The sequence below is a fragment of the Lynx rufus genome, unplaced genomic scaffold (assembly GCF_022079265.1).
Source record: "Lynx rufus isolate CCGP_SWC_20201006 ecotype Redwood Valley unplaced genomic scaffold, mLynRuf1.p SCAF_14, whole genome shotgun sequence".
NCBI classification, from domain to species: Eukaryota; Metazoa; Chordata; class Mammalia; order Carnivora; family Felidae; genus Lynx; species Lynx rufus.
This window is the reverse complement of record NW_025814828.1, coordinates 65640370-65661778: the sequence shown is the minus strand read 5'-3', so window position 1 is coordinate 65661778 and position 21409 is coordinate 65640370. Positions and strand designations below refer to the sequence as shown.

At 36.2% G+C, this 21409-nt stretch overlaps 1 protein-coding gene across 1 annotated transcript; it reads right to left on the bottom strand.

Moving 5' to 3' along the window:
• Positions 1-20598: 20598 nt before the first annotated feature.
• LOC124509162 (protein BEX1-like) lies at positions 20599-21179 on the bottom strand. Its single transcript, XM_047075733.1, has one exon. The coding sequence runs from the start codon at positions 21177-21179 to the stop codon at positions 20793-20795; it is 387 nt and encodes a 128-aa protein (XP_046931689.1). The 3' UTR covers positions 20599-20792.
• Between the last annotated feature and the right edge of the window lie 230 nt (positions 21180-21409).

Below are 21409 nucleotides of genomic sequence, written 5' to 3'. Positions count from 1 at the left end.
AACCCAGAAATAGACCCAGAAATGTATGGCCAACTTATCTTTGGTAAAGCTGAAAAGAATATCCAGTGGAATACAGTCTCTTCAGCAAGTGGTGTTGGGAAAACTGGACAGCGAGATGCAGAAGAATGAACCTGGACCACTTTCTTAACATCATAAAAAAACAAACTCAGAATGGTGAAAGACCTAAAGGTAAAACAGCAAGCCATCAAAATACTAGAGAATTAAGCAGGAAAAAAAAACCTCTTTGACCTCGGCTGCAGCAAGTTCTTAATCAACATTTCATAACATTTCATAATCAACTTCATAACCAACATGAGTGTGATAGTTTCCCTAAGTCTTAAACAAAATGCAAAAATTGATTTATTTAAATTTCCATCACACAGAATCACGCATAAATTATATGCATATATAGAAACATTTAATTCTTTTTAGGGTGAATAAAATCCCAGTGTATTAGTGTAACAAAAGTTGTTAAATGACAAATGTGGTTGATGCCTTACACGGAAGATCGCTCCACCCTCAAAGCGCCAACACAGCTCCCGCTGAAAACTACTGAAAGTTTTGGATTCTTAACCAAATTTCACAATCATCAAATCAGTTCCATGAAGCTCTGTGACTGTCACTTGCCCTCCAGAAAGACTGTGAAATTTAGATTCTCACACACAGTGTATTATAAATAATGCCCACACTTTCACTAACAGTTATTTTTAAATGCAGTATGACAAACATGTGCAATACAGTACAAGGAATAATTTTATAGAAACCAAGATACTCATTATCCAAATTTACCACCTTCTGATATTTATCATTCTTTCCTGGTAGTCTTTGCACCAAATGCATCAGGGCAATATGGGTGGGTGGGTGAACAGAGAATGGGGTGGTACCTTCAAATGGTAAGACAGGATTGTCAGTGAAGCTTCAAGAAGGAGGAGCCATTTGAGCTGAGAAAGGATAAATAGTCAAATAGACCTTGGATAGGTCTCCAAGGGGGCATTCCAGGTCTGATCTATGGTACAGATTAGAGAATGTTCAAAAGTATATTTGGTGGTTACCATAGATAATCCAGTATTGCTTAATTGTACGTTGATAGATAAATTGAGAAATTATGGGTAGATAGGGCCAGCTAAGTCTCTGAGAGCCTCAAACACTGTGGCCACAGAATCAGGATGCTACCCTGTAAAAATTTTTTTAATGTTTATTTATTTTTGAAAGAGACAGACAGAGACAGAGAGAGAGAGAGAGAGAGAGAGAGAGAGAGAATCTGAAACAGGCTCCAGGCTCTGAGCTGCCAGCACAGAGCTGGATGAGGGGTTCTAACTCATGAGCTATGAGATCATGACCTAAGATAAAGTCAGACGCTTCACTGACTGAGCCACCCAGGTGCCCTGGATGATACCTTGTAGGTTGATTGTTTACAAACTTGACTGAACATCAGAACCTCTGTGTTTTTGTTTGCTCATTAGTTGTTTAATTTTGGTGTTGGGGATAGGTAAGGAGAACAAACGTCAAGATCTGAGCTGGTTTCCTCGAAGATAACTTGTTAACCACCATTAGGCCTGGACAGTCAATGCCTATAGTTTTTGTCTTGAGATGATTAACTGTCTCTTTCAAATTCAAGATCTAAATGTGAGAGTATCTACAAGTTTTACCTGAAATATCCACAGATGTATGCTGAAGATGCACACCATTAACACTAGGAAGTTTCCACTCACTCTGTAAAATAAAAATGCTTAGCCAAACCCTTAATCTCTCAGAAACATGGGGTATCAGGGCTGTACAGGGTCTGAGTCAAATAGCAGTAGTTTTCATAAACACCACAATATAAACACCATCCCAATCCAGATATAGAACTTTATTAGTACCCCAGAGGGCTCTTCCATGTTCTCCTCCAGGCCATTACTACACTGCCTCTATGCAAAGTTCACTACTCAATAAACTCAAAATGGATGAAAGACCTAAATGTAAGACAGGAAGCCATCAAAATCCTTGAGGAGAAAGCAGGCAAAAATCTCTTTGATCTTGGCCGCAGCAACTTCTTACTCAACACATCTCCAGAGGCAAGGGAAACAAAATGAACTATTTTTGTTCAACAAAAATGAACTATTGGGACCTCATCAAAATAAAAAGCTTCTGCACAGTGAAGGAAACAATCAGCAAAACTAAAAGGCACCTGGTGGAATTGGAGAAGATATTTGCAAATGACATCAGATAAAGGGGTAGTATCCAAGATCTATAAAGAACCTATCAAACTCAACACCCAAAAAGCAAATAATCCAGTGAAGAAATGGGCAAAAGATATGAATAGACACTTCTCCAAAGAAGACATCAAGATGGCCAACCGACACGTGAAAAAAATGCTCAACATCTCTCATCATCTGGGAAATACAAATCAAAACCACAATGAGATACCACCTCACACCTGTCAGAATGGCTAACATTAACAACTCAGGCAACAACAGATGTTGGCGAGGATGCGGAGAAAGAGGATCTCTTTGGCACTGCTGGTGGGAATGCAAACTGGTGCAGCCCCTCTGGAAAATAGTAAGGAGGTTCCCCAAAAAATTAAAAAAAGAAATACCCTATGACCCAGCAATTGCACTACTAGGTATTGATCCAAGGGATACAGGTATGCTCTTTCGAAGGGGCACATGCACCCCAATGTTTATAGCAGCACTATCAAACATAGCCAAAGTATGGAAAGAGCCCAAGTGTCCATCTATGGATGAATGGATAAAGAAGATGTGGTATATATACACAATGGAGTATTTACTCAGCAATCCAAAAAGAATGACATCTTGCCATTTGCAACTATGTGGATGGAACTAGAGGGTATTATGCTAAGCAAAATCAATCAGAGAAAGAAAAATATCATATGACTTCACTCATATGAGGACTTTAAGACAGAGAACAGATGAACATAAGGGAAGGGAGGGAATAATAATATAAAAACAGGGAGGGGGACAAAACGTAAGAGACTCTTAACTATGGAGAACAAACAGGATTATTGGAGGGATTGTGGGTGGGAGGATGGGCTAAATGGGTAAGGGCAATTAAGGAATCTACCCCTGAAATAATCGTTGCACTATATGCTAACTTGGATGCAAATTAAAAAAAAATTAAATAAAATTTGTTAAAAAGCTGAAAAAAATAAAATAAAAAAAACAAAGTTCAGTACTATTCTGATTGCTAATGTCATAGATTAGTTTGTTTTTGATCTTTAAAAAAAGGAAATCATACAGTATGAACTGTTTTGTGTCTGACTTCTTTAGGCTTGTTGGAGTTATTCAGATTATCACATTTTGTGACAGTTTGTTTATTTTCATTACTCTACAGTATTCCATTCTTCGACTTCACCATACTTAATTTATCCATTCTTGTTGATGGGCATTTGGTTGTTTTAAGCTTTGGATTATTATGAATGATGCTTCTATGAGCATTTTTGTGCATATATTATTAATTATTGAGAATATGCCTATGAGTGTAGTTGATAGGCTATCAGATGTGTGTAAGTTCAGCCTTAATAGATAGTGTTTTACAAAGTGCTTGTATCAATTCATACCCTATCAGCAGTATAGAGATCTCCACTTACTCCAAATCTTCATCAACAGTTGGGTTAGTTAGTTAGTTAGTTAGTTTTAATTTCAGCTATTGCAGAGGACATAGCATTATAGTTTTAGTTTGGATTTTCCCAATGAATAATGATTTTGATCAGCATTTTTACTTGCTAACTAGCCATATGGATAAAGTAGGATTTTTTTTCTCACAGCATATGCAACATGATACAATTTGGCTAAAAATTTATATGCAGTTTATATATGTGTGAATTTATATGCATATATGAAGAATATGTAGTGATTAGTAATGCAAATATTGATTGAGCACCTGCTTTATGCCAGAAACATTTCTGAAGTGTCTCACTTATGCAAACTCATGAAATCCTTATAAAAACCTCATAGGGTACATTTTTTTCAAGCCAATGAAAAAGCTGAAATGCAGAAATATTGATATTACAACTATTTATTATACTAGATGTCAGCGTTTAGTGTGAATCCCTGATTATATGCACTTTCTTCTTTATATTTGATTGAAATATACATGCTACCAACATACCCAGAAGACTCCTTCTACATGTAAAGGGATAAATATATTATCTTCTCAGTGGTTACTAAAATTCTTTTTATGACTGGTGTGGCAAATAAATTACATGGCATTAATCCCTTGTACTTTGAAACTTTGTATACTCTATGGGTCATAAAGATGTCATCTGATATGAGTGAAGACCTCTTTGGTAAAATATTTAGAAAAGAGCAGTTATATACTAAAGCATCTTCAGTATAGTTCCATTTAATTTTTATCATATATGTAATACATACATATGTGCATCTATGCACATATATGGAAAAATAATGCAAATGAATAATAATCAAAGATAATAATAATAACTCTTGAGGCATTTTCTCATTGCAAATCATATATACATATATAATATTGAAAGTAGTTAGCTGTATCTCTATATGTTAAAACATAGGCTTATATACTATATATGTTTATGTATTATATTATTATATATGATTATGCTATATATGAATGCTCACAAACCTCCTGTATAGTAGGAGATTTTTTAAAACAAAAATCACAGAAATATTAATGACATGTATATATTGCAATGGTTATCAGTCAGAAGTGGAATTATTTGCATTTTATTATTTATATCTGACTACATTTTTCATATGTAAAAAAGTAAAAACATTTTATCTTAATTTCCAGCACTAAAATTCTTTTAGGAGTGGGATGACCAAAAACTATGTCTGATATTGGGGACAGGACTTTGAAGATCCAGTTGGGTTTTTAATTCTAAATACTGCATGACCGGCCTCCTGCTGGGGAAAGAGCCAGATAATTTTTCACTTTGGGGGAATTGGTAGGGGGAATGGATGGTAACCTAGCTGAGGGCAGATTAAGTGAGATGTTATTTATCAGGTTGAGGAAGTTTCCTTTTCTTTCATCCAAGCCAATCATTCATGGGCCACAGGGCTGTCAGACTGTACCCTGATCTTTCAAATGGTGCCCCTCACAACTGTCTTCCACTTATACCTTCTGTGAAAGGATGGTAAGGTGCTAGCATTTTCAGGGATAGGTACATTTGTCTCCATCCTTTTAGGCATGCCCCCCACCAACACCTGTCCTCAGTTTCCAGAAGAATAGTTCTGTCTCCTCTGATATATATATACATATATATGTATATATGTATATATATATACACACCATATATATACATACATATACATACATATATACATATATGTATATACATATATGTATACATACAAATATGTATATACATACATATATATACATACATACCATATATATATATAAATGCCACATCTTCATCCATTCAACAGTCGATGTATATTTGGACACTTTCAATGATTTTGCTATTGATAATGGAGTTAAAACATCAGGGTGCATGTACCCCTTTGAATCAGTAATTTTGTACCTTTTGGTTAAATACTTCATAGTACAATTGCTGGGTCATGGGGTAATTGTATTTTTAACTTTTTGAGGAGACTCAATATTGTTTTCCAGAGTGACTGCCACAGTTTGCCTTCCCACCAGCAGTTTAAAAGTTTCCCTTTTCTCAGAATCATCATCAACATCTGTTGTTTCCTGTGTTGTTAACTTTAACCATTCTGACAAGTGTGAGGTGGTATCGCTGCAGTAAGGGATACTCTAGTGTCTTCTGTACTTTTCTCAAGTCCATCTAGTATATTTTTTAAAAATTATTTTTAATGTTTATTTATTTTTGAGAGAGACAGAGACAGCACGAGTAGGGAAAGGGCAGAAAGAGTGGGAGACACATAATCTGAAGCAGGCTCCAGGCTCTGATCTGTCAGCACAGAGCCCCATGCCAGACTTGAACTCACAAACTGCAAGATCATGACTTGAGCCGAAGTTGAAAATTTAACCAACTGAGCCACCCAGACACCCCCCAGCTAGTATCTTTATAACTGTTTTAAATTCCAGTTCAGACATCTTATATCTGTATTGATTAAATTCCTGGCTATTACTTCTTCCTGTTGTTCCTTTTGAGGTGACTTCCTCTGTCCTGTCATTTTACTAGGTGACTTTAAACTAAAGTGTAAAGACAGTGTAAAACCTGTTCTATTCCTGCTCCTGAGTTTAATGACTCTATTTAGAAGAGGTACAGAAAAAAAAGGAAACAATAATTTTTTGGGGGTAGTTCAGTGATATTAAGTACATTCATAATGTCATACAACCATTACAACCATCTATGTCCATAATTTTTTTCTTCTTATATAACTGAAACTTTATCCCCATTAAATAATAACTTCTCATTTTCTCCTCACACCGGCCCCTGGCAACCACCATTATACTTGCTGTCTCTATAATTTTGACTACCTTAAGTGCTTCATGTAAGTGGACTCATACAGTATTTATATCTTGTGACTATTTCACTTAGCGTAATGTCCTCAAGGTTCATCTATACTGTAGCATATGTCAGAATTTCCTTCCTTTTTAAGGCTGAATAATATTCCGTTGTATGTATATACCACATTTTGCTTATCCATTCATTTGTCAATGAACATTTAGGTTGTTCCACATTTTAGCTATCATGAATAATGCTGCTATAAACATGGGTGTACAAATATCTCTTAAGAGATCTTGCTGTATATTCTTTTGGTTATATGTCCAGAAAAGTAATTGATGAATAGTATGGTAATGCTACTTTAAAATTTTTGTGGAACCACCATACTGTTTTCCACAGAGGCTGTACTATTTGAGATTTCCATCAACAGTGCACAAGGGTACACAACCTCACCAATTTGTGTTGTTTTGTTTTGTTTTTCAGATGGTAGCAATCCTAAAAGTTAAGAGGTGGTATCCCATATACTTTCACTTTGCACTTCCCTAGTGATTAGTGATGTTAAGATTTTTGTATGTGCTTATTGGCCATCTGTATATCTTTGGAGAAATGTCTATTCACTGAATTTTGAATTAAGTTGCTTGCTTTTTGTTTTTGAATTTTAGGAGTCCTCTATATAATCTGGATAGTAATCCTTTATTAAACATATGATTTGAAAATATTTTCTCTCATACTGTGTATTGCTTTTTACCTTGCTTATAGTGTCTTTTGATGCACAAATTTAGAAAATGTTTATGAAGTACAATTTTTCTAATGCTTTTTACTTGTGTCCTTGGTGTCATATCCAAGAAACCATTACCAAATCCAATGTTGTGAAGCTTTTGTTTTCTTTTCAGATCTTTAGTGTTTTAGAAATCACATTTAAGATTTTGATCCATTTTGAGTTAATTTATATATATACATATTGTTAGGTAAAGGTTCAACTTCATTCATTCTCATATGGATACCAGTTTTTCAGCACCATTTGTTGAAGATACTCTCCTTTCACCATTAAATGGTCTTGTTAACTCTGTCAAAAATCATTTGACCATAGAGGCACCTGGTTGGCTCAGTTGATAGAATATTTGACTCTTGATGTCAAGGTTGTGAGTTTGAGCCCCATAGTGGATGTAGGGATTACTTAAAAAAAAATTAATGTTTATTTATTTTTGTGAAAGAGCATGCAAGTGAGGGGGAGGGGCAGAGAGAGAGGAAAGAGAGAATCCCAAGCAGTCTCCATGCTGTCAGCATACAGCCCAATGCAGGGCTGATCTCACAAACCATAAGATTATGACCTGAGCCAAAATCAAAAGTCAGACACTTAACTGAACCACCTATGTACTTCTACTTATTTTTGTAAATTATTTGATTATGTATGTTAAGGCTTATTTCTGGACACTCTATTCCATTCCTTTGGTGTATGTATGTTTTCATGCCAATACCAAATTCTTTGATTACTGACTGCAGCTTTGTAGTAAGTTTTCAAATTAAGCAGTGAGGGTAACGCATATTTTTCTTCTATTTCATGGTTGTTTTGGGCCATTAAGGGTCCCTTGAGATTCCATATGAATTTTAAAATTTTTTTGTACCTGAAAAAAAAAGTAATTGGTTTTTAATGGGGATTGCATTGAATCTGTAGATTGCTTTGGAAATATTGATATTTGAACAGGTTTATGTCTTCAAATCCATGAACATCAAGTGTGTTTCCATTTACTTACATCTTCTTCAATTTTTTCAGCACTGTTTTGTAGTTTTCATTGTACAAGTCTCAAAAGACTCATGAATGGCTTGGCTAAGTTGTAAGCAGAATTGTTCACATAATTTCCTTTTCAGATTATATTGTTAGAGTGCAGAAACACAATTGATTTTTGCACATCAACTTTGTATCCTTATAATTTGCTTAATTTGTTTATTGGTTCTAATAGTTTTTTTGAGGAGGGATATTTAGGGTTTTCTACATATAATATGATATCTACAAAGACAGATAATTTTACTTCTTCCTTTCCAATTTGGATGTCTTTTTTTTTCTTGCCTAATTGCTCTGGCTAGAACTTCCAGTAATATGTTGAATAAAAATGATGAAAATAGACATCCTTGCCTTCTTCCTAATATTATAGGGAAAGCTTTCAGTCTTTCACCATTAAGCATGATAATCACTGTGAGTTTTTCATGTATGGTTTTTATTGTGTTAAGGTGGGTTTCTTCTATTCTTAGTCTATTGAATTTTTTTTTATCATGAAAGGGTATTGAATTTTGTCAAATGCTTTTCTCTTATCAATTGTAATTGTCATGTGGTTTTCTTCCTTCATTCATTCTGTTAATATGGTGCATTACATTGATTAATGTCACATGTTGAACCATCCTTGAATTCCTGTATCTAACATAAAACAATGAAACTCACTGTTTGTGTCTGGAAAAGTCTTTATCTCTCCTTCATTTAAAAAATATATTTATTTATTTTGGAGAGAGAGAGAGAGTAGGGGAGGGACAGAGAAAGGGGGAGAGGGAGAATCCCAAGCAGGTTCTGCACTGTCATCACAGACACCAACATGGGGCTCAGTCTCATGAATCACAAGATTATGACTTGAGCCAAAATCAAGAGTTGGATGCTTAACTGACTGAGCCACCCAGGTTTCTCTCTCTCTCTCTCACTTTTGAGGGGTAATTTCTTTGGGTAAAGAATTTTAGACAAGTAAGTTTTCCTTTAAACACTTCAAATAACTTATTTCTCTCTCTTTTTGCTTGAATGGTTTTTGAAGAGAAGTCCCAGGTAATTTTTATCCTTGCTATTCTATATGGTGAGATGTTTTTCCCCTTCTTTGGCTTTTCAAGATCTTTCTCTTTGTCTTTGATTTCCTGTAGTTTGAATATTACATGCCTTGGTATACATTTATTTGTGTGTGTGTGTATTTATATTGTTTGGTATCCTTGAGCTTTCTTTATCTGTTATATAGTGTCTGTCACTACTTTTGGAAAATTCTTTTTCTCTTTTATTGTTTTATAAATATTTTTATTTATTTTTGAGAGAATGAAAGAGAGAGAGAGAGAGAGAGATGGAGTGCAAGCGGGGAAGGGAAATAGAGAGAGGGAGCCACAGAATCTGAAGTAGGCTTCAGGCTCTGAGCTGTCAGCACCCAGACCAATGAGGGGCTTGAAATCATGAACCACAAGATTATGACCTGAGCCAGAGTTGGACACTTAACCGACTGAGACACCCAGTGTCCCTCCTTTTTTTCTTTTAATTCTGGTATTCCTATCATATATATGTTAAACTTTTGTAATTATCCCACTATTATTAGATAGTTTTTTCTATCTGTAATTTTCATTCTTTTTGTTTTTCATTTTAGTTTGGGAAGTTTCTATTGACATATTTTTAAACTCGCTATTTTTTTTCATTCATGTCATATCTGTTGATGAACCTGTCAAAAGACAGTCTCCATTTAACTTTCTTAATGTTGTTAAAGAACATTAAATTCCTAAATGTTCTTAACTTCTAGCATTTTCTTTTGATTCTTTCCATATTTATGCTTACAATACCTACTTTTTCTTGCATGTTGTCCACTTTTTCTGTTAGAACCCTCAGCATAAATTCCTGGTTTGTTATTTTAAAATTTCTGCCAGAGTATGGTCCTTTCTTTCTTTGAAAAAAATTGTCTTTTGGTATGCCTTGTACTTTTTTGTTAAAAGCCATACATAATGTACTGAGTAATAAGAATTGACATACTTAGGTCTTTAGTGTGAGATTTATGTTTACCTGACTAGAAGTTAGTCTGTATTTACTACTTTAGCTGTAGGTATCACAGACCAAAATTTCCTCTGGTGTCCTTGTTTTGCCTTTACTGTCAACTTTGGATTTTCCTAGAGACTTCTTTTTAGTAGGTTTTGATAATTGCATTTTTTCTCCATTTTATGTCCCTGTTATTTTACAAGAGGCTTATTGATGTAGTGGTAAAATGTGGGGGGAAGTGAAGTTTCTATTATCCTATGATTAAGTTTCAGTCTTTTAGTGAGCTTGTGAAATGGGCTGTGACCTTCAAAAGTGGTTCTCAGATCTCCCCAACAATTAGGTGAGTCCGGAAGACTAGAGATGGATATTTTCATTTATCTACCTGGTAACCTGGAGACAACTGAAGTTGAGAATTTCCCTTCCCCCACATGGAAGTCTAGAGTAGCTGGGGTTGAGTATTTTATTTTACTCATTTTGGTTAAGTTTATTTGAAGGCAGCTCTTTTTAAAAAGAACAGAATTCTTCGGGTGTATTTTTAAATGGCTATATTACCCTCTTGCTGGAAACAGGAAGATATTTTTTCTCTGATCTTCATTGTGAGTGGCTTGTAGGGCTCTTGGAAGTAAAACGCATGAAAACATGGAGTGCCTCTTAATATTGGATCCACCTAGAGTTTTTAATTCTTAAGCTTATCAACAATAAGCCTCTAACAATTCATCAATTATAGTTTATTTACCTACCATGGTTCTGGCTTCAACATTGATCTGCTCCAGAATTTCTGCTCCAATAACCTGTGGTTCCCTATATACATCTGTCTATCTCTCCAGTTGGTGAGGTCAGTAGTATGATTTGTGGCTTCAATTGTCCAATGGTCTAAGAATTGCTGATTTTTGGTTTGTCAGCTTTTTGTTGCTGTGAGAATGGAAGTGATGACTTCAAAGCTCCCTACATACAGAACTGGAAACCAGAAGTTGAAATGTGTACCTTTAACCTGGAAAGACAAAAGTCAACATCATCAACAACAAAATAATCTGCTGTTTTTCATAATGGGAGATTTTGACACAGTATATACCAAATGAACCTACTTCTGTTTGAAATATATGCACACAGATGGAAAAAAAACCTGTAGGATGTTATACTTTAATGATTTTCATTCAGTGATGTATCCTAAAACAACTATTCATCTATTCATTGTGTATTTATGCAGCACCTACTGTGTATCAAATAGTGGTAGTCCAAATCAATACCCCAGCATTAGATCTTGGAACTGAGTTCTTTATTTTTGATATATCCAGGAAATTATTGTAAAACCTGATATTTTTGGCTCAAGACTGTAATTTTCAAACTTTGTTCAGCTTCTGCTTCCCCCTGTATATTCTGTGACCCTCCTCCTCTCTGTCACACTGTTGATGAGTCAAGGGTCACACCATTGCTGTACTTGCTCTCCCCTGGATAAGAGAGGGAAGGGAAAATGAGAGTGTGAAGTGGAAGCACCCCTGAAATCCCTTAGGTCTGTTCTGCCTCCAAGATATTCCATACTACTGTGATCTGGCAAAGAAAATTTGGTAACTTACCAGCACAGAAGTGGAGTAAGACACATCATGTAGAAGTCCCTATGCCCTTGATGAATTAGTTGTCAAAGTTAATTGTGAAAAGGGAATAAAACATGAAAGCTCATGGGAGGCGATAGACACAAGGGTCTATGGGTGAAAGGCATGGACTTTGAAGAATTCACTGAAAAGACACTCATTACAAGGATTAGAGGTGTTCCTTTCTTTAGGGGAAAGTATCAGGGTCAGCAACTCAACCAGATTCCTGAGTCTACCCTAAAACAGTTTAGATAGTAAAGTGGGAGTAAAACACATTCCCCAAGCTATTTTCTTATTCTCTTTTCTCAATAATTCACCTTCCTCATTTTTTATTTGTTCAAAAAGTATTAGGTTGAGCTTTATGAGTTTGCTGATATATGCCTGGTTTTAGCCTTAAAAATGGCAATTTAAGTTCAACCTACTGTCTCTTGGTACCTACCATGTGTCAGGCACTGGAGTAGATGCTGGATATGTGCTTGTGAATAAGGTAGACAAGGTCCTTCTGAGGATGAAATGTAAAGTTTAGTCAAAGGAAAGAAACATTATAAAAACATAATCTCAAATTGTGATAGAGAACAAGGTTCTTTGGGTGATAACATGAGGGGCTAGACCAGGGAATGAGAGAGGTACTCTCAGAAGCCATGATATTGTGTACTAAAGGGTAAATAAGAGTTAGCCAGGGAGAAGTAGTTAGCCTTCCAGAAGGAATAACAGCATGTGCACAAGCTCTACGGCAGGGAAGTCCTTGGCCCATTTAGAACCAAAGTAGGCCTGTGTGGCTGGACCTTATCAAAAAAGGAGGAGAGTAGCCCTGCTGATTGGGAGAAGTGGCCAGGAGCTGGGTTTTGCAGAGCCTGAAGGCCATGGTAAAGATTAGTTTTGATTTGGTTTTAAGTATTTAAATTCAATGGAGGCATTAAGTGACATAATTGAAGGGAAGAACATGTTCTAATCCTTCTTTATAATATTACTTGGAAAATGAAATGAAATGAAATGAAATGAAATAATAAAATATTACTTGGATTTCCATGTAGAGACTGGATTGAAGAAGGGTAAGAGGAGAAACAAGAAGATCAATTCACTGATGACTCAGAGAATCTGTAAAAGATACAAAACAGTTATAAAACAATCCAAGACATCATGAGGGAAGCAGAGCATGATGTGCCTGGATAAGTCCATTATTGCACATGCCAACTTCTGGGGGAAAAGAAATTTAAAAACCACAAGGTTCTGTCAGCTTCATGAGGAAGAACAACCTAGGTTGAGCCTTGAAATGTGGGCAGGGTGAGGAGAAGTTCTTGAAAGGGCTGGTGAGGGAGAATAAGTAGCTTTGCTGGGGTAGAGGTGATGAGCATGCCAAGTGAGCAAAAAATGTGGAAGTCTCCACAAACCCCAATAAGATTCAAAGCTTAAACAACTCAAGTGTCTGCTTTTCAGAAATGCTATTCAATAACATACAAGGCTGACTTTCTACCTATGTTTGGAGGAAGGGATGTGCCCAACACATCTGGCACTGGTTCATTAATTGGGGAAAGAATCTGGGAAGGGAGGTGTTACAAATGTGAGAACAGTGGAAATTTTGTAAAAATATATATATATATATTTTCTTGTAATTCTCTCCATGTGGTTCTGTTCCTCACTGACTGTTTCTTGGGTTTCTGTAGGCACAGACCCACATGACTTCCACTTAACCCTAGTTAATGGTCTTACTAGACTTGGTACTCTGGAGAAACTTCCCCTTGTTTTGATTTTTAATCCCAGGGTTCCAAGAATCCCTGATTTCTATCAGTTGGGGAGCTTCTGCTTAATCATTTTCATTATTCTTGCTCTTATTCTCATTCTCAATTCTTTCTCTTCCCTTTGAGCGTTGGCATTTTCTGGACTACTTTAGCTTTTTATGCTCTGTCTCCTGTCCTTTCAAAGGTTATTCAATATGTCATCCTGCTGTTGATATCCCACTGAGGGCCTAGTAGAGGCCATTCCTATTTGTGAAGTTCCCAGTGTAGTGTATGCTTACTCAACATCAACTTCTCCTTTCCCTCCTTAACAGAACTCCAAACATCTAGATTTCCACCCCACCTCTCCTTACTGGTAACTTCAGGAGGCAGGCCTAATTATTCTGAACCTGTCAGGACTTGGAATTTCTCTGAGGATTGTTACTAGTTGAGGATGGCCAATGATCTTAAAATGACCCAGTCAGATTGAAGATATTGTCCATGGTTGAGAGAGAGGTTTTCCCTTCTGTCCTGAGGGACAAAAACAGAAAAGAATGTATCCTCAGTCACCACAAGCAGCCATCCCGTTGTATAAGGTGTAACCACCAGCCTTAGGATGAAGCTGACACTAGACATGGTAGAAGTGGACCAGAGATGGAAGGAACCTGGGTCCTTGGTAACATCCTGAATCAGTCAGCCCTGAAGCCTGTCTTACCTACTCCTGCTCTTTCTGCTATGTGAAATCGTAAACTTCCTTAATATTTAAGCCATTTTTCAGTCAATTATTATTTACATACAGCTGAAATTCCCTGCCCAATATAACTGAAATAACTCCATTATTTATAATGACTATACAGCCTTCCAAAGTATTACTGCATCTTATGTATTTATCTTTCCTTTATTTATAGGTATTAAAGTCATATCTAGTTTTTTGGTTTTCCAAAAATGCTAAAATAGATATCCTGCTACTGCATATACTGTTGACCTTTGAACAACATGGATTTGAACTGTGTGGGTCCACTTCTAGATGAATATTTTGTAGTACAGTACTGTAAATATACTTTTCTATTCTATATGATTTTCTTAATAACATTTTCTTTTCTTTAGCTTACTTTATTGTAAGAATAATATAAAATATATATTATAGACTAATGTATATTGTTATATATCTATATAACATACAGAATATGTGTTAATTGACTTTATGTTTTTGGTAAGGGTTACAGTCAACAGTAGGTTATTAGTAATTAGGTCTTGGGGAGTCAAAAGTTAGATGTGGATTTTTGACTATGTGGGGTATGAGTGCCCCTAACGCCTGCATTGTTCAATGCAGGCCATCTCTATTTTCATACTTTCCTAGTTGGTTGTTTTCACAGATCTGGTACAGATCATTTGTATGATTTCTCACCTGGAGTGTAGTCATAAGCATAGAATTTCTGGTTCAAGACTATAGAATTGTTTAAAGACTTTTGATACATATTTTCAAAGTATCTTTCAGAAAAGTTGAACCAATTCTCATTCTTACCAGCCCTGTATGTAAGTGCCCATGCTCCTTTGTGTTTTCACTGTATGAAAGAACCCTTCACCTCTAGGTATAAATCACTAATAATGGTGTGGATTCAAACGTCACACTGTCTGTGTTCAAATTCCAGCTCCACAACTTAACAGTCATGTGGCTTTGGGTGTGTGGTTCATTCTCTGTAACTATAAAATAGGCCTAACAATAGTTTCCTCATGCAACTTATGTGGTTAGGGAAATTGAATAAGGTATGCAAAATATTTAGATTATAATGGTCAATAAATGTTGGTTGCTATTATTAAAATTATTTACCAATTTGTTACTTGAAAATGTTTTCTTATTCTCATTTTCATATACCCTTGATTACAAATGATACACAATTTTTTCCATATATCTATCAGTCAATTGTAAAATTGTTTAACTTTAACTTTTTTCCATTATGATATTTGTTTTCCCTTTTTCTGATTGATTTAAACCAATTCACTATTCAGTTATGATAGTAACTTTTTTGTCTTTCTTATATATTATTTTTCTAATATTTCATTTGCCTTTTTAAATTACACTTATATCAAATAAAAGTTTATTTTTTATGTAATAAGTTATTTTCTACATAATTCTGCCTTAAATTATATGTTGAGAAATGTCTTTAATGTGCTTCAATTAAATAATCTATATTTTCTTCCAGTTTTGTTATTATTATATTATTTTTTAATTTATGTAAATAACAGCTTTGTCTCAAATAATTATTAAAGATAATGGAAAAGGGTTATCTTAAAATGTTAGGTGAAGGGGCGCCTGGGTGGCGCAGTCGGTTAAGCGTCCGACTTCAGCCAGGTCACGATCTCGCGGTCCGTGAGTTTGAGCCCCGCGTCAGGCTCTGGGCTGATGGCTCGGAGCCTGGAGCCTGTTTCCGATTCTGTGTCTCCCTCTCTCTCTGCCCCTCCCCCGTTCATGCTCTGTCTCTCTCTGTCCCAAAAATAATAAATAAAAAAAAGCGTTGAAAAATGTTAGGTGAAAAAGAAGCATACAAATAGAATATACAGTATGATCCAATTTTTATAGAACAAGATTCCATTTGTGGACGTTTTGTGTAGAAACTAAAATATTTAACAATGTTTACTAGGTTTAATAATTTTCTTCTTTATCTTCCTTTGGGCTTTCTAAAATGAATGTGTATCATCTTATCTTTATTATCAGAAATTTTTAAATAATACTTTTTAATTATAAAAACGTGGTATGTCTTAAAATGATTTGGAATGGTGCAGTTCAACAGAAATATAATGTGAGCCATATATCTAATTTTAGTTTTTCTAGTGAACCTATTCTTTAAAAGTAAAAAAGTAACTAGTAACATTAATTTTAACATTATATTTTATTTAACACCTTATAGCCAAATGCTATCATTTCAACATGTCATCAGTATAAAACTTTTTAAGATATTTTACATTCTTTTTTGGTACTGTGGATCTAAAATCTGGTGTATGCTTGGGGCACCTAGGTGGCTCAGTAGTCTGAGTGGTTCTGACTTTGGCTCAGATTGTGATCTTATGGTTCTTGAATTGAGCCTGTGAACCTCACATCAGTCTCCCTGCTGTCAGCATAGAGCCCACTTCAGATCCTCTCTGCCCCTCCCCTGTTCACTCTCTCTCTCTCAAAAATAAACTTAAAAAAAATCTTGTGTATGCTTTACACTTTTGCATATCTCATATGCATTAGTCATATTTCAAGTTTTTAATAACCACATGCATATCATTGTTACCATATTGTACACTGCATATTTGAAACATAAAAATGTCTTGAGTCCCAAATTGGACCAAACCCCAATTATTTACTGAACTGTTCCTTCAAATTCCTTTTGAGATGCAGTTGATATGAATTAGGGAGTATAAATTGAAGTGCCAGAGAGATAACTAGATAATCTAAAAAAAGCTGGGTACAAAAATAAAACTGAAACACGTGTCTTTCTAAAGGATTGAAGCCATTGGTAAGCTCCCTCCAGTCGGTGCAATGTGGGAATGCAGGCCCAGAGTTGACAGACCTGAGTTTTCGTGGAAACCTAGAATCTGGATTTTCCTGTGCAATTTCTCAATTATTAAATGTTGACAAGGATTCAAAAATTGTACAGCATTGTACAGGACAAACTATGTTTTTACCAAATATAATCCCTTTTACGCCAAATTTTGACTTCTGGGATCAGTATATACTTTCAAAAATCTGCTAATTTTATTAACTTTAAAATATTAGGCTACTCATTCTTACTGAACTAAAGCTTTTATTTTCACCTAATGTGCTTTATAACATTAACAGCTAACATTTACTGAGAGCTTAATATATGACTGGCATCTTGGTGAACATTTTCTATATTTTACAGATTAGAAAAATGAAACTAAGGGAAGTTGAGCAATTGTATTTAAGGTCACAAATCTTATAAGCGATGATGCCAGTATTTGAGCTAACGTCTGCCTGACTCCAAAGTCTGTCATTCTACAAACATTCCTTTAAGTTGCCTAGGAGTATTCATGTCTAGGTAATCTACCAATCAATCTCAATCTCCCTTCCCCCCATCCACAGAGTCCTCTGGTCCCTTTTAGTCATAAGAATACTACATATACTAGGACTTTATATGCCTCTGCCTTTGTCTCTTATCTTTCTCTCTTTTATGCTCATTCATCTCCTTTACAAAAGACTTTTTCCTTTTCTCATTATCATCTTTCATGTTCCTTGACTGGTAATGTCCTTGTTTTAATCACCTTGATAAGGGAGGGTTCTGAGGCACTGGTGGTGTGCTTGAAGCTGGCTTTTACTGGCTGAGGACAGCTAACTGTGAATATCAATATGTTGGCCAGGGCCAGGGTCTTATCTGAAGGTTTGAGAGGGCAAGGATCTGCTTCCAAACTTGCCTATGTTGTTTAGCAAGATTCACTTCCTCAAAGGTTATTGGACGGAGGGTCCCAGTTCCTCACTGGTTGTTGGCTGAGAAATACTGTCAATTCTTTGCCATATGAGCCTCTTTAACATAGGAATTTGTTTCAAAGGCAGCAAATGGGAAGGGAGGACAAGGAGGAAGTCTTCTGGTAAAACCAAAACCACAATCTTCTGTAACACAGTCACAGAAATGGTGTCACATCACTTTTGTTGTAATCTATTGATAGGAAGTAAGATCTAGTGATTTTGCCCACTCAGCAGCAGGGACAATTACACCAGGGCATGAATACTATATCCAAGGATAATTTGAAATCTGTATTAAGTTCTGTCACTGATAATTTTAAGGGCCTACATTGCCTTTCATTTATAAGCTCACTGAAGAATTCATTGGATGTGGATCTATTATTGACTTATTTCTTTTTGCACAAGTAATCCATATTCTTTAAGAAAAATGTAGTTGAGTACAAAGAAAAAAAACACCCAATACCCTACAAGAGAACCACCATGAACTTTTTAGTGTACATACTTTAAATTTCAATTTTTATGTAGTAAGTCTTAAAGCCTTTTTAATTTTCTTTAATTTTCTCACTCTTTGCATTTTAATACTTCTCTCCACTGAATTCAGATATTCACTTTTATGTTCTTCATTACGGTTCCTATTTAAGAATCAAGATCATAATAAATATATGCACACAGTAGCCCTTTAGACATTAATGTGCATCAGAATCACCAGGAACCCTTCCTAGAAATTAATGTTCTGGATCCCCATTCAGTAGATTTAGGGTAGGACGAATAGTCTACATTTTTGAGAAAGTCCTCAGGTGATTTTCACATCCATGACAAATTAGGATAGTTTCAAGTACTTCAAGACATTCTTAAATGGATCTATTGTTCCCTTAGGAATTGCAAGTGATCCCTTCTAGATAAGTGAAGCCACATATTCAAGTTTATTTTATTCAGGGACTAAACTGAGACAAGAATTCAGAGCTCCTGACTCAATCGTTATTAATTGTATTTTGTTAAGGGCCTACTTCTTGTCAGGCAGAATTCAGCTTGACTAGCAGAGTAAGAATACCAGACTCGTGAAACCTATTGGAAACTCTGCTAAGTGACTGAACAGAAAATCTGGGGATAGGGGGTCTTCCCTAATAGGTGGGGATGAGGACAAAAATAGGTAAACACAGCTCATACACACTCCTTATCTTGTTTCACAGTCATGTGAAGCAAACATTGTCCCCAATTTATAAAGAATTCCTAAATTTATTCATCTGGCTAAAATATCCAAATTTCATGACGAAATATTTATTAAGGGACCCTACTGCTTTCACAAGGTCATTAAAAATAGTTTCCATTCGGGGCGCCTGGGTGGCGCAGTCGGTTGGGCGTCCGACTTCAGCCAAGTCACGATCTCGCGGTCCGTGAGTTCGAGCCCCGCGTCAGGCTCTGGGCTGATGGCTCAGAGCCTGGAGCCTGTTTCCGATTCTGTGTCTCCCTCTCTCTCTGCCCCTCCCCCGTTCATGCTCTGTCTCTCTCTGTCCCAAAAATAAAATAAACATTGAAAAAAAAATTTAAAAAAAAAATAGTTTCCATTTATGGGGCACCTGGGTGGCTCAGTTGGTTGAGTGTCTGACTCTTGATTTTGGCTCAGGTCATAATCTCAGGGTTGGTAGGTTTGAGCCCCGTGTTGGGTTCCATGCTGACAGCACAGAGCCTGCTTGGGATTTTCTCTCTCCCTCCCTCTCTGCCTCCTCCTCCACCTTGCTCTCTGTCTCTCTTTCAGAATAAATAAACTTAAAAAAATAGTTTCCATTTCTTCTAAAACTACAGAAAATATAAAACACATCAACTCATCTCACAGAAATATGTCCTTGTAAACCCTCTTGCACTGTTGGTGGGAATGCAAATTGGTGCAGCCGCTCTGGAAAGCAGTGTGGAGGTTCCTCAGAAAATTAAAAATAGACCTACCCTATGACCCAGCAATAGCACTGCTAGGAATTTACCCAAGGGATACAGGAGTACTGATGCATAGGGGCACTTGTACCCCAATGTTCATAGCAGCACTCTCAACAATAGCCAAATTATGGAAAGAGCCTAAATGTCCATCAACTGATGAATGGATAAAGAAATTGTGGTTTATATACACAATGGAATGCTACGTGGCAATGAGAAAAAATGAAATATGGCCTTTTGTAGCAACGTGGATGGAACTGGAGAGTGTAATGCTAAGTGAAATAAGCCATACAGAGAAAGACAGATACCATATGGTTTCACTCTTATGTGGATCCTGAGAAACTCAACAGGAACCCATGGGGGAGGGGAAGGAAAAAAAAAAAAGAGGTTAGAGTGGGAGAGAGCCAAAGCATAAGAGACTGTTAAAAACTGAGAACAAACTGAGGGTTGATGGGGGGTGGGAGGGAGGGGAGGGTGGGTGATGGGTATTGAGGAGGGCACCTTTTGGGATGAGCACTGGGTGTTGTATGGAAACCAATTTGTCAATAAATTTCATATATATATATATATATATATATAAAAGAAATATGTCCTTGTATTAATCCTTTTACATATTTAATTTCATCATTTTTCTCTTAATGTACTAAATATATAAACATAAATAAATAAAATATAAATACAATAATAAAATACATAGGTTGCTTTTTTTAAACTGCTTTATTAGCTTCACAATATATAACGAGCATCTTTCCATGCAGTAGGCAAAATTTCCCTAACAAAAATCTTACATATTGGGTCAAAAACACAACATTCAACTAGAAGTAATAATAGACTCACCAGGAATGAGTGACATCAAAAGGTTTACAACAAAGGTATATCATGAACATGTAAGTTTAGAAAGCAGGTGTCTCCCTGTGAACCTCAGGGAAAACATCAGGATTCAAGGCATAAGGCAAAACTCATCATGATGGTCACGGTGAGGGGGGTCAGTGCTAACTGCCCGCAAACTATGACTGAACTGTTTTTCTTTCAGCTTTTGCATGAGTTGTCTCATCTCCTCCCCAATCCTTTCCATATTCTCTTCTCTCATCATTGCCTGTGGCTCTTCAAGCCTCTGAATCACATCCCACCTATACTGCAGGATGGGCTGCCTAACACGGAACCGCCTATGATTTACTCTAGGCATACGATATTCACCAGTTTCCAAAGGGAGGGCCAAGGGATCTCCTTTATTAGCAACTTGCTCATTGTCATCATTTTTTTCATTTCCCTGGTCGGTATTTTCCATGTTGAGATTTTTTACTGCGTGTTCCTCTTTGGACGCCATTACTCCTAGGAGACAAAAGACCAAAGGGTTTGAGGTTTTGGTGGACAGATCAGCACCTAGAACAGAGGCCTTACTACTCCTCTTTCAGAGCCCTGGATATCAAAGGTTTTTTAAGTCATCATTTTCCCACCTGTAACGCTCCGTGCGCCCTCTAGGGGGCCTCCAGTATGGACCCTCCTCCTCTCTCACTTCTCCGTCCTACCTCCCCCAAACCCACCATTTTCCTACAA

Coding starts and splice junctions, on each gene's coding strand:
- LOC124509162 (XM_047075733.1), bottom strand. CDS start 21,179: ATGGCGTCCAAAGAGGAACACGCAGTAAAAAATCTCAACATGGAAAAT.